Source organism: Taeniopygia guttata, chromosome 29 (genome assembly GCF_048771995.1).
Source record: "Taeniopygia guttata chromosome 29, bTaeGut7.mat, whole genome shotgun sequence".
Lineage (NCBI taxonomy): Eukaryota > Metazoa > Chordata > Aves > Passeriformes > Estrildidae > Taeniopygia > Taeniopygia guttata.
In genome coordinates this window covers 3,310,929-3,327,750 of record NC_133054.1, presented here as the reverse complement: position 1 = coordinate 3,327,750, position 16,822 = coordinate 3,310,929, and the positions used below count along the sequence as shown (strand labels likewise).

The following is a 16,822-nucleotide window of genomic DNA, read 5'->3' as shown; positions in this document are numbered from 1 at the left end:
TCTGTGTCCCCAGCCTCATCCCAATGTCCTATCCCAGTGTCCCCATCCCAATGTCCCACCCCAATGTCCCCATCCCAATGTCCCCATCCCAGTGTCCCGTCTGGATGTCCCCATCCCAGTGTCCCGTCTAGATGTCCCCATCCCAGTGCCCCATTTCCATGTCCCCAGCCCCATCCCAGTGTCCCATCCCAGTGTTCCCATCCCAGTGTCCCATCTTGGTGTCCCCATCCCTGTGTCCCATCTGGATGTCCCCATCCCTGTGTCCCATCTGGATGTCCCCATCCCAGTGTCCCCATTTCCATGTCCCCAGCCCCATCCCAATGTCCCATCCCAGTGTCCCCATCCCAGTGTCCCCATTTCCGTGTCCCCAGCCCCATCCCAATGTCCCATCCCAATGTCCCCATCCCTGTGTCTCGTCTGGATGTCCCCATTTCCATGTCCCCAGCCTCATCCCAATGTCCCATCCCAATGTCCCCATCCCAGTGACCCCATCCCAGTGTCCCCATTTCTGGGTCCCCAGCCACATCCCAATGTCCCATCCCAATGTCCCATCTGGATGTCCCCATCCCTGTGTCCCCATCCCAATGTCCCCATCCCTGTGTCCCATCTGGATGTGCCCGTCCCAGTGTCCCCATTTCCATGTCCCCAGCCCCATCCCAATGTCCCCATCCCAATGTCCCCATCCCAGTGTCCCCATTTCCATGTCCCCAGCCACATCCCAATGTCCCATCCCAATGTCCCATCTGGATGTCCCCATCCCAGTGTCCCATCCCAATGTCCCCATCCCAGTGTCCCATCCCAATGTCCCCATCCCAATGTCCCCATCCCAGTGTCCCATCCCAATGTCCCCATCCCAGTGTCCCATCCCAATGTCCCCATCCCAATGTCCCATCCCAGTGTTCCCATCCCTGTGTCCCATCTGGATGTCCCCATCCCAGTGTCTCCATTTCCATGTCCCCAGACATATCCCAATGTCCCATCCCAGTGTCCCCATTTCCATGTCCCCAGTCCCATCCCAATGTCCCATCCCAATGTCCCCATCCCTGTGTCCCATCCCAGTGTCCCCATCTCAGTGTCCCCATTTCCGTGTCCCCAGCCTCATCCCAATGTCCCCATCCCAATGTCCCATCCCAATGTCCCATCCCAATGTCCCTATCCCAATGTCCCATCCCAATGTCCCTATCCCAATGTCCCCATCCCTGTGTCCCATCCCAGTGTCCCCATCCCAATGTCCCATCCCCATGTCCCATCCCAATGTCCCCATCCCAGTGTCCCCATTTCCGTGTCCCCAGCCCCATCCCAATGTCCCATCCCAATGTCCCCATCCCAGTGTCCCATCTGGATGTCCCCATCCCAATGTCCCCATCCACCTCCCGATCCCCCCCACCCGCCATTTCCCGCACTTCCGGACTACATTTCCCACCACACCCCGCGCCAGCACGGCCCCGCGCCCCCATGGGACTCGCTTTCCCATGGTGCCCCGCGGAGGCTTCACGTGACGCGGGGCGGTATAAAAGCGGCGGCGCAGCGGCCGCGGCCCCATTGTTGTCGGCGCGCTCGGCGGGGCGGGAGCGGCCCCGGTACCCCCGGGAGCGGCCCCGGGGCCCCCCCAGCGCCCCCCGGCACCCCAAAACCCCTCCCCGGGCACCGGTGAGTGGCGGGGGAAGGGCGGCAGGGTCAGGCCTGGGGGGCTGGAGGGAAGGTGGGGGGGCGGCCCCGCCTGTGGGGGGCGGGGAGGGCTGTGAGGGATGGGGGGGATTTGTGAGGGATTTGGGGGGCTGTGAGGGATTGGGGGGGTTTGTGAGGGATTGGGGTGTTTAGGGAATGAGGGGGGGTCTTTGTAACTGCGATTTATAAATTGTGGGGGGTCTGTGTGAAATATGGGGGGCTATAGGGGATGGGGGTGGCTATAGGGAAAGGGCCCCTATAGAGGATGTGGGGGGGTCCTTACAGCTCCCCCTGCACTGGGGGCTCTGTAGGGTCCCCCTGATATTTGGGGAGGGGCTTTTGGGGGATCCTGGCAGGTGGGATCTCCCCTCTGGTGGACTGTGGGGGGACACTGGAGGTCCTTAGGGTGGCCTTGGCACCTGTGGGTGGCCTTGGCACCTGTGGGTGGCCTTGGGGACCTCATGATGGGCACGGGGGTTGTGCTGGGGGGTCCTCCAGAGGGTAATGATGATGATGATGATGATGGGGAGGTCACACATGTTGGGGGTCACCTCTGGGGGGAGCCTGGTCCCCCTCCCGGTGTCCCCTGGAGATGGGTGTTCATGGACCCACCTCGATCTCCAAATTCTAGTGATGGACACAGGGCCTGAAGGGTTTTTTTGGGGTCACCTTTCTGTCCCCCTGGAGGTTTTCCAGATCAGTTCCTGTGTTCCAGGAATCCTAAACTCTCCTGATCCCTTCCTTGCTCCAGAAGTGATTCCAGAACATGGAAAAAAATTTTGTGTTTTTATTTTAACTCCTTTTGGTGAGGTTTAAGCCTTGAAATTCCCCAGTTCCCATGACTCCTCCCTCAGCATTTGAACCCACTTTTCATTCCTCAGCTCAAAATGTTGCAGAAATGCTGGAAGCTCTGTGGGAGCTGTGCCCCAGATTTCCCTGAAGAACCCAATTTTTCCACCTTTCATCCTAAAACCCAGAGCTGAGTGTTGGGAATGTGAGCAGTGACCTGGGATGGACTCAGATCCCTGGAAAATCCACAGATATTTCAGCTACTGAGCCAAATCCTTGGGGAAAACCATTCAAGGGGTCCAGACTGCCCAAATCTTCCTGGTGGTCATCCCAAAATCCCATTTTTTGGCTAATTTCTGCCTGGAATAACACCTGGATTCATTGGTGCTCCCAGAGCCTTTCTGGGTGGGTTCTACCAGAGCTGCTCATGGATCATTCCCACCCTCCTCTCACCCCGGAATATCCTGGATTTCTGCTTTTGATTCCTTAAAACCATCCAGAGAATCCATTTTTGGCTCTGGATTTTGATGGGAATCTTAAAATTTAAAAAAAATTAGTTTAACTCCTTTTGGTGAAGTTCAATCATTGAAATTCCCAATTCCTTTTGAACCGATTTTTTCTTCCTCATTTCAAAATCCTTCTGATTTAAAGATGGGAAAAAACAGAAAATTCAATAATTTCATTTACTTGTATTTTTTTGGTGGTTTTTTTGGGTTTTTTTCCTTCATTCTGACTCTTCCAGGAGTTTCCTTACATCATAGAAAGGATAATTTGGAATAATTTGGGGTTTTATGTGAGGAATAGGAATCCCATCCTGACATATCCATCAAGGAAGGATTCTTGCTCAGATTCCAGCTCTGATTTTCTGTGGAAATGTGGTTTTAGGGAATAATTTGAGGACTTTCAGCAATTTTAGAGAGCTGGAAAGGCAGTGGGAGGTTTCCACTTCTGCTCCTCCTGGGATTGATAAATCACTTCCTTCCTGCTTTTGCCCCCTCTATCACGAGGATTCCTCACTTTTCCTTCCAAAAAACCCCCAAAAAACTGGATTTCACCCTGTGCTGGTGCATGGGTTGGGAATTCCTGTTCTATTTTTTGGAACCCCAACGTTCCCTTCTGGAGGGGACAGGGAAGATCCCTGGGCTGGATCCAAATCCCACCCAAACCCCAACCCCCGAAGGGCTCCAGAGCTTCCAGATTCATCCTGGAAGTTTCCCAATGGGAATCAGGTCTAAAAATTCCCTTGTCCAACGTGGAGCTGCGAATTTCCCCAAATCCCATGGGTTATTTGGGATTTTTTGGGCTTTTTGGGATTAAGAAGTCCCAGGGAGGCTCATTCCCAGTCTGGCATCTGTGAGGGACTGGGAATTCTTGGAGCATCCGGTGCTTTTTCTGAACTTTAGGGAATTTTGGGGGGTGATCAGGGGGTGAGTCTGGCAGAAAAAAACCCAACCAAAAAAGCAATTTTCCTTTGGTTTTGGGTGAATTGCATCCCAAATCAATCCCGAAGGTGGGGTGGATGTTCGAGGGATTGGGATGGGGATTGGGATGGGGATGAGGATCGGGATTGGGATGGGGATGGGGATGGGGATTAGGATGGGGATTTGGGATGGGGATTGGGATGGGGATTGGGATGGGGATTGGGATGGGGATCAGGATGGATGGGGATTGGGATGGGGTTTGGGATGGGGTTTGGGATGGGGTTTGGGATGGGGTTTGGGATGGGGATTAGGATGGGGATGGAGATGGGGATCGGGATGGGGATCGGGGTTGGGATTGGGGTCAGGATTGGGATTGGGATGGGGATGGGGATTGGGATGGGGATCGGGATTGGGATGGGGATCGGGATGGGGATGGGGATTGGGATCGGGATGGGGATCGGGACTGGGATCGGGATTGGGATGGGGATGGGGATCGGGATGGGGATGGGGATCGGGTTGGGGATTGGGATGGGGATGGGGAATCGGGATGGGGAATCGGGATGGGGATCGTGATGGGGATCGGGATTGGGATGGGGATGAGGATCGGGATGGGGATTGGGATGGGGTTTGGGATGGGGATGGGGATGGATGGGGATTGGGATGGATGGGGATTGGGATGGGGATTGGGATGGATGGGGATTGGGATGGGGATTGGGATGGGGATTGGGATGGGGATTGGGATTGGGGATTGGGATGGGGATTGGGATCGGGATGGGGATGGGGATCGGGATTGGGATGGGATGGGGATCGGGATGGGGATTGGGATGGGGATTGGGATCAGGATTCCTCCGGGATGGGGATGGGGATTGGGATGGGGATGGGGATGGGGATTGGGATGGGGATGGGGATGGGGATTGGGGTCGGGATTGGGATGGATGGGGATCGGGATGGGGATCGGGATCGGGATGGGGATCGGGATGGGGATCGCGATGGGGATGGGGATTGGGATGGGGATGGGATGGGGATGGGGATTGGGGATTGGGATGGGGATGGGGATTGGGGATTGGGATGGGGATGGGGATCGGGATGGGGTTTGGGATGGGGATTAGGATGGATGGGGGTTGGGATGGGGATTGGGATGGGGATTGGGATGGGGATTGGGATGGGGATTGGGATGGGATGGGGATCGGGATGGGGATCGGGATGGGGATGGGGATCGGGATTCCTCCGGGATGGGGATTGGGATGGGGATTGGGATGGGGATTGGGATGGGGATTGGGATGGGGATTGGGATGGGGATCGGGATGGGGATCGGGATGGGGATTGGGATGGGGATTGGGATCGGGATTCCTCGGGGATGGGGAGGGCAGCATCCTTGGGGAATCCAGAGCATCTCCTCCGGGCCGTGCCGTGCGAGCTCCCGGTGGGATGGGGCTCATCATCCCGGTGCTCTCCGCAGCCTCTCCGCTCCCGTCCCGTCCCACCGGGGGCTCCATGCGAGCCGAGCCCCGATGGCCGCGGTCCCGAGCGCCGGGAACAAGCGCAAACCGGAGGATGCGGGACCAGGATCGGGATCGGCCGCGTCCAGCGGCGCCACCTCGGACGATGAGATCGCCACGAGCGACAGCGGCGACAGCTGCGACAGCGGCGGCAGCTCCGGCAGCGCCGGGCGTGAGCCGGGACCGGGATTTGGGCGGGATTTGGGCGGGATTTGGGGAATTATTCCGCATTTTTTACCGGGTTTCAAGAATTTGGGACGTGGTGGGGAGTTAGGGAATGTGGGGGGAATGCTGTGGAATGTTTTGGGCTGGTGGGAGGGGATTTAGGGGTTTTCAGGGGGAATTTTATGAAATAGGGATTTTGGGGTTTGGGGGTTTTTAATTGGGTTTGGGGATTTTTAATTGGGTTTTGGGATTTTTAAGTTTGGGGGGGCAATTTTGCGGTTTTCAGGGGGAATTTTACAAAATAGTGATTTTGGGGTTTGGGGGTTTTTAATTGGGTTTTGGGATTTTTAATTTTGAGGGGGGCAATTTTGCGATTTTCAGGGGGAATTTTATGAAATAGTGATTATGGGGTTTGGGGATTTTTAATTGGATTTTGGGATTTTTAATTTTGAGGGCGGCAATTTTGCGGTTTTCAGGGGGAATTTTATGAAATAGTGATTTTGGGGATTTTTAATTGGGTTTTGGGATTTTTAATTTTGAGGGAGCCAATTTTGCGGTTTTCAGGGGGAATTTTATGAAATAGTTATTTTGGGGGTTTTTAATTGGGTTTTGGGATTTTTAATTTTGGGGGGGGCAATTTTGCGGTTTTCAGGGGGAATTTTACGAAATAGTGATTTTGGGGATTTTTAATTGGGTTTTGGGATTTTTAATTTTTGGGGGGGCAACTTTGCGGTTTTCAGGGGGAATTTTACGAAATAGTGATTTTGGGGTTTGGGGGTTTTTAATTGGGTTTGGGGATTTTTAATTGGGTCTGGGGATTTTTAATTGGGTTTTGGGATTTTTAATTTGGGAGGGCCAATTTTGCGGTTTTCAGGGGGAATTTTACAGAATAGTGGTTTTGGGGTTTGGGGGTTTTTAATTGGATTTTGGGGGGCCAATTTTGCGGTATTCAGGGGGAATTTTACAAAATAGTGGTTTTGGGGTTTGGGGGTTTTTAATTAGGTTTTGGGATTTTTAATTTTGGGGGGGGCAATTTTGCGGTTTTCAGGGGGAATTTTACGGTTTTCAGGGGGAATTTTACGAAATAGTGATTTTGGGGTTTGGGGATTTTTAATTGGCTTTAGGATTTTTAATTTTGGGGGGTTTGGCGAATTTTTTTTAAAATTTTATGAATTTTGGGGTTTTTAAAAATTTTTGTTGCGTTTTTAGAATTTGAGGGCAACCGAGATTTATTCTTTTTAATTTTGGGGAATTTCGGAGGAACTGTTTGGGCGATCAGGGGAATATCTGGGATTTATTTTGGGGGATTGAGGCATTGCTGGGGAATTATTTCTGGAGTTCACAGGGCTTGAATTTCCTTTGAATTTTGGGAAACACGGGATGAGTTTGGAGGAGTTTTGATGGGGGGAGTGTGTAGATAACCCAGAGGGGAATACTGAGGGCGGAATTAACGGGAAATAATGTACAATTTTAAATTTTGGAGGGGAATACGGAGGAAATGGGTGAATTTAGTGTAATTTTGGGGGTGATGTGTGCCCACAGCTCCATCCATCCTGCGGCGATCCCGGGCACGCCGGGGTGGGAAGCGCGTGCGCTTCGCTCAGGTCACCGTTTACTACTTTGCCCGGCGCCAGGGCTTCACCTGCGTGCCCAGCGCCGGCGGCAGCTCCCTGGGCATGGCCCCGCGGCACCACCGCGCCCGCAGGTACAGCCTCAGCCAGTTCGCTCACCTGCGCCAGGTGAGCCACCGGCAGCACCTGCGGCAGCACCTGCGCAGGGAGAAACTGCGCGCCAGGAGGAGGGAGGTGAGCGGGGAGAGGGGATCCAGGTGGGAAATAGCTGGGGAGCGAGGGAGGGTGGAATCCAGGTGAGAAATACCTGGGAGAGGGAGGGAGGGCAGAATCCAGGTGAGAAATACATGGGGAAGGGAGGGAGGGTGGAATCCAGGTGGGAAATAGCTGGGGAGGGAGGGAGGAAGGGCAGAATCCAGGTGAGAAATACCTGGGGAGGAAGGGAGGATGGAATCCAGGTGGGAAAGGGAGGGAATCCAGGTGGGAAATAGCTGGAGGGGATTTGGGGTGACAGAGGGTGTCTGGGTGGAGAATACCTGGGGAGGGAGAGCAGAATCCAGGTGGGAAATAGCTGGAGAGCAAGGGTGGAGGGAATTCAGGTGGGAAATACCTGGGGAGGGAGGGCAGAATCCAGGTGAGAAATAGCTGGAGAGGGAGGGCAGAATCCAGGTGGGAAATACCTGGGAAGGGAGGGAGGGTGAGCAGAATCTAGGTGGGAAATACCTGGGGAGGGAGGGAGGGAAATACTTGGGGAGGCAGGGAGGGTGGAATCCAGGTGGGAAGTACCTGGAGGGGATTTGGGGTGACAGAGGGTGTCTGGGTGGAGAATACCTGGGGAGGGAGAGCAGAATCCAGGTGAGAAATACCTGGGGAGGGAGGGAGGGAGGGCAGAATCCAGGTGAGAAATACCTGGAGGAGGGAGGGCAGAATCCAGGTGGGAAATACCTGGAGGGGATTTGGGGTGATAGAGGGTGTCTGGGTGGAGAATACCTGGGGAGGGAGGGCAGAATCCCGGTGGGAGATACCTGGGGGAGGGAGGGAGGGCAGAATCCAGGTGGGAAATAGCTGGAGATGGAGAGCAGAATCCAGGTGGGAAATACCTGGGGAGGGAGGGAGAGCAGAATCCAGGTGGGAAACAGCTGGAGGGGCAGCAGTGGGGGATAATACCTGTAGGGATTTGGGGTGACAAAGAGTACCTGGGTGGGGAATACGTGGGGGTGGATTTGGGGGAGCCCCAGGTATTGGGGTTGGGAGGGGGAATCCAAGGGGGGGGAAATACCTGGATGGGATTGGAGGGAAGGAAGTGAAAAATGCCTGGGTGAGCTTGGAAGAGGGGCAAACTGAGGGGAATCCAGGTGGGAAACACTTTGGAGGGATCTTCGGAGGTACAGGTGTGCGGGAAACACCTGGGGGTGATCAGGATGTTCCAGGAGTGAATCTGGCAGTGCATTTCCAAAAACAAACCCAACAAAAAAAGCTCTTTTCCCTGTGAGAGCCAAGGGAAGGCCACCTGGCCAGGTGTGCCCCACGTCCCCACACGTGTCCCTCTGTCCCCAGCTGACCCAGAACGGGACGGTGCCATCGGCCGAGGCGGCGGGGCTGACCTTGGCCGACGTGTCGGACGACGACCTGGACGTGGGGCAGGTGGAGGTGGGCGATTATTTCTACCTGCAGCCGCTGCCCACCAAGCGGCGCCGGGCGCTGCTGCGCGCCTCAGGTGTGCGCAGGATCGACGCCGAGGAGCGGCAGGAGCTGCGGGCGCTGCGCCTGTCCCGCGAGCAGTGCGGCTGCCTGTGCCGCCTCACCTGCGAGCCGCGCACCTGCGCCTGCAGCCAGGCCGGCATCCAGTGCCAGGTGAGCCTGGAGGGGTTTGGGGTGGGGTGGGGGCACCCAGTGCCAGGTGAGGGCATCCAGTGCCAGGTGAGGGCACCCAGTGCCAGGTGAGCTGCAGGGAAGGGGTTTGGGGTGGGATGGGGGCACCCAGTGCCAGGTGAGGGCCTCCAGTGCCAGGTGAGATCACCCAGTGCCAGGTGAGGGCCTCCAGTGCCAGGTGAGATCACCCAGTGCCAGGTGAGGGCACCCAGTGCCAGGTGAGGGCACCCAGTGCCAGGTGAGGGCACCCAGTGCCAGGTGAGGGCATCCCGTGCCAGGTGAGGGCACCCAGTGCCAGGTGAGCCTCAGGGTGGGGTTTGGGGTGGGGTGGGGGCACCCAGTGCCAGGTGAGGGCACCCAGTGCCAGGTGAGCCAGAGGAGGGGGTTTTGGGTCAGGATGGGGGTCAGGCTGCTCCTCTGTGCTCCTTGAGGAGTGGAGGGAGCCAGGTGAGGGCACCCAGTGCCAGGTGAGGGTACCCAGTGCCAGGTGAAGGCACCCAGTGCCAGCTGAGGGCACCCACTGCCAGGTGAGCCTCAGGGTGGGGTTTGGGGTGGGGTGAGGGCACCCAGTGCCAGGTGAGGGCACCCAGTGCCAGGTGAGCCCTAGGGTGGGGTTTGGGGTGGGGTGGGGGCACCCAGTGCCAGGTGAGGGCATCCAGTGGCAGGTGAGGGCACCCAGTGCCAGGTGAGCCTCAGGGCAGGGGAGTGGGGGGAGCCAGGTGAGGGCACCCAGTGCCAGGTGAGCCTCAGGGTGGGGTTTGGGGTGGGGTGGGGGCACCCAGTGCCAGGTGAGGGCATCCAGTGCCAGGTGAGGGCATCCAGTGCCAGGTGAGGGCACCCAGTGCCAGGTGAGGGCATCCAGTGCCAGGTGAGCCTGGAGGGGGTTTGGGGTGGGGTGGGGGCATCCAGTGCCAGGTGAGGGCACCCAGTGCCAGGTGAGGGCACCCAGTGCCAGGTGAGGGTATCCAGTGCCAGGTGAGCCTCAGGGTGGGGTTTGGGGTGGGATGGGGGCCAGGCTGCTCCTCTGTGCTTCTTGAGGAGTGGGGAGAGCCAGGTGTGCCAGGTGAGGGCACCCAGTGCCAGGTGAGCCAGAGGATGGGGGTTTGGGGTGGGATGGGGGCCATGCTGCTCCTCTGTGCTCCTTGAGGAGTGGGGAAAGTCAGGTGAGGGCACCCGGTGCCAGGTGAGGGCACCCAGTGCCAGGTGAGCTGCAGGGAGGGGTTTGGGGTGGGGTGGGGGCACCCAGTGCCAGGTGAGGGCATCCAGTGCCAGGTGAGGGCACCCAGTGCCAGGTGAGGGCACCCAGTGCCAGGTGAGCCTCAGGGTGGGGTTTGGGGTGGGGTGGGGGCACCCAGTGCCAGGTGAGGGCACCCAGTGCCAGGTGAGGGCACCCAGTGCCAGGTGAGCCTCAGGGCAGGGGAGTGGGGGGAGCCAGGTGAGGGCACCCAGTGCCAGGTGAGCCAGAGGAGGGGGCTTGGGGTGGGATGGGGGCCAGGCTGCTCCTCTGTGCTCCTTGAGGAGTGGGGAGAGCCAGGTGTGCCAGGTGAGGGCACCCAGTGCCAGGTGAGGGCACCCAGTGCCAGGTGAGGGCATCCAGTGCCAGGTGAGAGCATCCAGTGCCAGGTGAGGGCATCCAGTGCCAGGTGAGCTGCAGGGAAGGGATTTGGGTCAGGATGGGGGCCAGGCTGCTCCTCGTGTGCTCCTCTACTCCTTGAGGAGTGGGGAGAGCCAGGTGTGCCAGGTGAGGGCACCCAGTGCCAGGTGAGGGCATCCAGTGCCAGGTGAGCCTCAGGGCAGGGGAGTGGGGGGAGCCAGGTGAGGGCACCCAGTGCCAGGTGAGCTGGAAAAAGGGGGCACAGGTGTGCCTCGAGGCACACCCACTGTGCCCATGTCCCAGGTGAGGCAGCTGGGGCTTGTGGTCTGACAGCTGCTGGAGTGCTCTTGTTCCTTGAAGGAGCAGGAACAGTTCCAGGTGTGTTTTGGGCACACCTGGAACGTATAAACTCCTCTCCCCACCCCAGAGCCACATTCCTGCTGTCCAGGTGGGATCTGGGGTCACTCTGGGGTGGGATTCAGGCTCTGGGATCCCACAGGATCCTCCACCTGTCCACCAGGACACACCTGGCTGGGGTATGCCACCCCTGGGGTGGGGTTCAGGGGCTGGGGGGGCCCTGCAGGGTCCCACAGGTGCCCCCCGTGCCCAGGTGGACCGCACGTCGTTCCCGTGCGGCTGCTCCCGGGACGGCTGCGGGAACGTGGCCGGGAGGATCGAGTTCAACCCGCTGCGCGTCCGCACCCACTTCCTGCACACCCTGATGAAGCTGGAGCTGGAGAACCGGCGGGAGGAAGAGGAGGAAGAGGAGGGAGCTGCCACCCTCCCTGCCCCCACCTGGCCCCCCACACAGCCCCCCGAAACTCAGGACTTCCAGGAGTACCTGGCGGAGAACGAGCGGGCGGTGCTGCACCTGCAGACGGCCGAGGAGCTGGAGAGGCTGAAGGCTGAGGAAGACTCTGGAAGCGGCTCTGGGGGAGAAGGGAGCGGGCTCTGCGTCCTGGGGGAGCACCTGGATGACACCTGGCAGGTGAAACCTCCCCCGTGCCCCGGGCTGGGCTCCACCATCCTCATCCCGGCCCAGTTCCCGCTGGAGTCTCCCGTGCTGTGCTACCCCTCGGGGCAGGCGGCCCAGGTGGGCTCCCAGCCTTACCTGGCCGATGCTCCTGGGCTCTACTGCCAGGTGGAGCCACAGGCAGGTGCCAAGGGTGGAGGTGGGCACGTGGAGCATCCAGCTCCAGCTCCCAGCCCCCCTGTTCCTGCTGCCGTGAGCAAGGGAGGAGCACCCCAAAATCTCCCAGAGCACCTGGAGCACCCCCACCTGCCCATATGAGTGGCCTCAGGCCCTCTGGCTCCATTATTTATTCCATGGATTGATTATTTAATTGGTGGGGTTGGCTCTGGACAGAGGATGTCCCTGGCCCAGGGCCAGGAGTCCTTCACTCACCTGGTTGGGGTCACCTGTGCCAGGACTCAGCTGAGCTGCAACCTCTCAGATCCCTCCTGTTCTCCATCCCACCTGGCAGGGATTACCTGTGCCAGGACTCACCTGAGCTGGAGCCTCCTGGATCCCCTGGCTGCCTCCACTTTCCTTGTTTTTAAGGGAAAAGCCCTTTTTTCCCTAATTCCTGTTTGTTTAATGAATGTTCCACCTGGGCCTCCCGTCCCACCTCATCCAGATCATGCTCCCACTCACCTGCAGCTGGGATGGATTTGGAAACACCTGGAACTGGCACAAGAGACCCAAGAGAGCCCAAACTCACATGGAAAATTTTGGTGGTTGAACCAACTTCACTTCCTCACTGGCTCCTCCATCACCTGAACTGATCCTGGTACCTGCAGGAACCTCCTGAGATGTTCATGGGAGGTGCCTCCAGCAGCTGCCCCTCCAAGGACCAGGATTTGGGATGTGAGGGTGCAGGAGTGTCCCTGTCCCCTACCTGTGATCCTGACCCACCTCAGGTGAGCCCCACCTGGCTGTGTTTCCCAAAGAACCTGTTCCTGCCATTCCAGCCCTCAGGATCCATCCCACCATGCCAGCAGGATCCTTCAGGTGTGCTCAGGTGTGCTCAGGTGTCTGGCTCCTGGTGTCCCATGGATTTGCTGTTCCTGGTGAACTTCCTGGAGCACCTGCAACTCCCTGTGCTGCTCCTCAGGTGTTTCCTGCTCACCTGTGCTCCTTCATCTCCACTGGCATCAAACTGGTCAGACTGGGATGGATTCAGCTTCTCCAGACTCACCTGGGCCCTGCAGCCCTTCCTTGGACTGGGATTCATGGAAAACCCACCTGTGCTCCGGACCTTCCTGTGGCTCTGGGATCTATCTTGGGGTGAAACTTCTCATTTTTGGGGCTTTTCCCTCTTTTTTTGGCTTCAGCCAGGTGAGACCAACCAGGGCCAGGAGCAATTCCAGCCTGAGAAGAGGCAGGAGTGGGGGAAAATCGGGATGTGGGGTGGGGTCTGTGCCCCAAATCTGCATTCTGCTCACCTGGACCCTATGGACTGTGGGATCTGCTCACCTGGAGGTGCTCACCTGGTGGGATCTGAGCCCCTGGAGCTGCTCACCTGTCCTGGTCTGTGCCTTCAGGACCTGCTCACCTGGATGCTCCCAGACCCCGACGTCGCAGGGACCCAAATCCCCCAATCCAGCTGCTGCCACCCCGTTATTTTCCTGAATTTTTGATTTCACCCTTGGCTTTTCCTGCAGTTTTCCCACACTGGGGTCTGACCCCCTCCAGTTTTGGGGGTTGGGAGTCCCCTGGTGCTCCTGGGGGTCACCTGTCCTCTGGTGGGGGGCAGTTTAGGTGGGCTCAGAGTCGGATTTTTAGGGGTTTTGGGGGCATTGAGGGAGTTTTTTGGGTTGAAAAGGGTTCAGAGGGGTTTTTATGGGGTTTAGGGGTTCAGGAGAGTTTAAAAAAAGGGATTTAAGGGGGCTCAGAGGTTTTTTTGGGGGATTCAGGGAGGTTCAAAGTGGGGTTTTTAGGGGTTATGGGGTGTTTTGGGGTTCAGAGGGGGTTTTTGTGGGTTTTAGTTATTCAGACAGGTTTAAGGGGGCTAGAAGGGGTTCAGCTGGATCTAAAGGGGTTTATAAAGGTTCTTAAAGGGTCTTTTTAGGAGATCAAGGGCGTTCAGAGGAGTTTAAGGGGCTTTAAGAGGAGTTTGAGGGGATTCAAGGGAGTTCAACAGGGTTTAAGGGTGTCAAAGGGATTTTTTAGGCTTTTGAAGAGAGATTTAAGGGGGGTTTAAAAAGCTTTAGGGGGGTTCAGAGGAGTCTAAAGGGGCTCAGGTGGGGTTTAAGTTGGTTTAAAGGGCTTTTTTAGATGCTTAAAAGGGGATTTAAGTGAGTTCAGAAGATTTAAGGGGGTTTAAAAGGGGATTCAGGGGCCTTAAATGGGTTCCAAGTTGTTTGGGGGGGCTCAGAGGAGGGGTGTAAGGGGTTAAAAAGGGGGTTCAGAGAGGCATTTGGGGGTTTTTAGGGGTTCAGGGAGGGATTGAATGGTGTTGAGAGTGTTTTTTAGGGCTTCAGAAGAGATTTCAACGTGTTTGGCAGAGTCAGAGGGGGTTAAGGGGGTTCCAGGGGTTATTTTTGGGGTTCAGAAGGGGGGTTTTATCCCATTTCACCCAAACCCCGCCAGAATTCCCATATTTATCCCATTTCACCCAAACCACGGAATTCCCAGATTTATCCCATTTCACCCAAACCCTGCCAGAATTCCCGGATTTATCCCATTTCACCCAAACCACAGAATTCCCGGATTTATCCCATTTCACCCAAACCCTACGAGAATTCCCGGATTTATCCCATTTCACCCAAACCACGGAATTCCCAAATTTATCCCATTTCACCCAAACCCTTCCAGAATTCCCAGATTTATCCCATTTCACCCAAACCCCGCCAGAATTCCCGGATTTATCCCATTTCACCCAAACCCCGCCAGAATTCCCAAATTTATCCATTTCACCCAAACCTCGCCAGAATTCCCGGATTTATCCCATTTCACCCAAACCCTGCCAGAATTCTCAGATTTATCCCATTTCACCCAAACCACGGAATTCCCAAATTTATCCCATTTCACCCAAACCCCGCCAGAATTCCCGGATTTATCCCATTTCACCCAAACCCCGCCAGAATTCCCAAATTTATCCCATTTCACCCAAACCCCGCCAGAATTCCCGGATTTATCCCATTTCACCCAAACCCCGCCAGAATTCCCAAATTTATCCCATTTCACCCAAACCCCGCCAGAATTCCCGGATTTATCCCATTTCACCCAAACCCCGCCAGAATTCCCAAATTTATCCATTTCACCCAAACCCGGCCAGAATTCCCGGATTTATCCATTTCACCCAAACCCTGCCAGAATTCCCAGATTTATCCCATTTCACCCAAACCACGGAATTCCCGGATTTATCCCATTTCACCCAAACCCCGCCAGAATTCCCGGATTTATCCCATTTCACCCAAACCCTGCCAGAATTTCCGGATTTATCCCATTTCACCCAAACCACGGAATTCCCAAATTTATCCCATTTCACCCAAACCCCGCCAGAATTTTCAGATTTATCCCATTTCACCCAAACCCCGCCAGAATTCCCGGATTTATCCCATTTCACCCAAACCCCACCAGAATTCCCAAATTTATCCATTTCACCCAAACCCTGCCAGAATTCCCAAATTTATCCATTTCACCCAAACTCTGCCAGAATTCCCGGATTTATCCCATTTCCCCAGACTGGGCTCGGTGTGGTTTGGCCCTTTCATCCCGTTGGATTTGATCCAATATGGATTTTATGGATCTGGCCCTTGCTGGTGCTACTGCCCCCCAAAAACCCCAAAACCCCCCCCCAGGGCGCCCAAAGCGGCTTCGGAGCTTTTAATGTCATTTTGATTTCCTTTTTTGGTTTTTATTCCCTTTTATATCACTTTAATTTTTAATTCCGTTTTTCTTCCCTTTTAATTTTAATTTTTTTTACATTTTGTTTTTATTTCCTTTCTTTTTATTACTTGATTGAATTTTTACTTGCACTTCTTTCTTTTTTAATTCGATTTATTTCCCTTTTTATTTACTTTTTAACTTCCCTTATTTTTTTCTTCCGCTTTCCTTTTTTCTATTCCATTTTTTATTTCATTTTTTGGTTTTTAATTTCCATTTTAACTCCACATTTAACACCACCAAGTGAATCCAAAGCTTCTCCCCACTATTATTCGTTTTTCCTGCTTTTCCGCAGTTTCCCGGGACAATGCTGTATTTAAAGAGAATATTTAAGTGGAAAAATAAAAAGTGGTTAAACTTGTCGGGGAGTTGTGCCTTAAACGGGGGCAAATTAATAAAATTTGGGTTAAACCACTGAAATATGGCTTAAATAGAACAAAAATTGGGTTAAACGAATGAAATTTGGGTTAAATCCACTTGGATTTGGGGGAGGCTTGCGAAGTTGGGGTTAAATTCACAAAATTTGGGGTAAAATCCCGGCCTTGGGTTCCTTCAGAGCCTGGGACTGGGCTTGGTCCAGGACGGAATTGGGGTCACGGGGACCCCTCTGGACCCGGCTGGGCCCTGTCCCGTCCTTCCATCATTTCCGTCCTTTCCATCCTTCCATCATTTCCGTCCTTCCCATCCTTCCATTATTCCATTGTTCCCATCGTTCCCGCCGTTCCCATCCTTCCCATCCTTCCCATCCTTCCCATCCTTCCCATCCTTCCCATCCTTCCCATCCTTCCCATCCTTCCCATCCTTCCCATCCTTCCCATCCTTCCATCATTCCATTCTTTCCATCCATTCTTTCCATCCATCATTTCCCTCCTTCCCATCCTTCCATTATTCCATTGTTCCTGCCGTTCCCATCCTTCCCATCCTTCCATCATTTCTGTCATTCCCGTCCTTCCATTATTCCCGTCCTTCCCATCCTTCCATTATTCCGTCGTTCCCGTCTTTCCCACCATTCCCATCCTTCCCATCCTTCCCGCCATTCCCATCCTTTCCATCCATTCTTTCCATCCATCATTTCTGTCATTCCCATCCTTCCCATCCTTCCATCATTCCCGTCCTTCCCATCCTTCCGTTATTCTGTTGTTCCCATCCTTCCATTATTCCGTCGTTCCTGCCGTTCCCATCCTTCCCATCCTTCCATCCTTTCCATCCATTCTTTCCATCCATCATTTCCGTCTTTCCCATCCTTCCATTATTCCGTCGTTCCCGTCTTTCCCACCATTCCCATCCTTCCCATCCTTCCATTATTCCATCGTTCCCATCATTCCCACCATTCCCATCCTTCCCATCCTTCC

General features: G+C 55.3%; 2 protein-coding genes across 3 annotated transcripts; both read left to right on the top strand.

The window, feature by feature from the left end:
* The first annotated feature begins 1,528 nt into the window (after window positions 1-1,528).
* Window positions 1,529-13,991, top strand: CSRNP2 (cysteine and serine rich nuclear protein 2). 2 transcript variants are annotated; one of them, XR_005978305.2, is made up of 6 exons: window positions 1,529-1,650; window positions 5,338-5,549; window positions 7,085-7,347; window positions 8,671-8,967; window positions 11,190-12,600; window positions 12,694-13,991. XR_005978305.2 is itself a non-coding variant. In XM_041711552.2 (5 exons), the coding sequence occupies exons 2-5, from the start codon at window positions 5,390-5,392 to the stop codon at window positions 11,868-11,870; spliced, it is 1,401 nt and encodes a 466-aa protein (XP_041567486.2). In that variant the 5' UTR covers window positions 1,529-1,650; window positions 5,338-5,389; the 3' UTR covers window positions 11,871-13,991. The 2 variants fall into 2 exon arrangements, 1 of the variants encoding a protein (XP_041567486.2); XM_041711552.2 differs by having other exon boundaries at window positions 11,190-13,991.
* LOC140680819 (uncharacterized) lies at window positions 12,983-15,831 on the top strand. Its single transcript, XM_072919566.1, has 3 exons — window positions 12,983-12,989; window positions 14,104-14,504; window positions 14,583-15,831. The coding sequence occupies exons 1-3, from the start codon at window positions 12,983-12,985 to the stop codon at window positions 15,423-15,425; spliced, it is 1,251 nt and encodes a 416-aa protein (XP_072775667.1). The 3' UTR covers window positions 15,426-15,831.
* The last annotated feature ends 991 nt before the right edge of the window (window positions 15,832-16,822 follow it).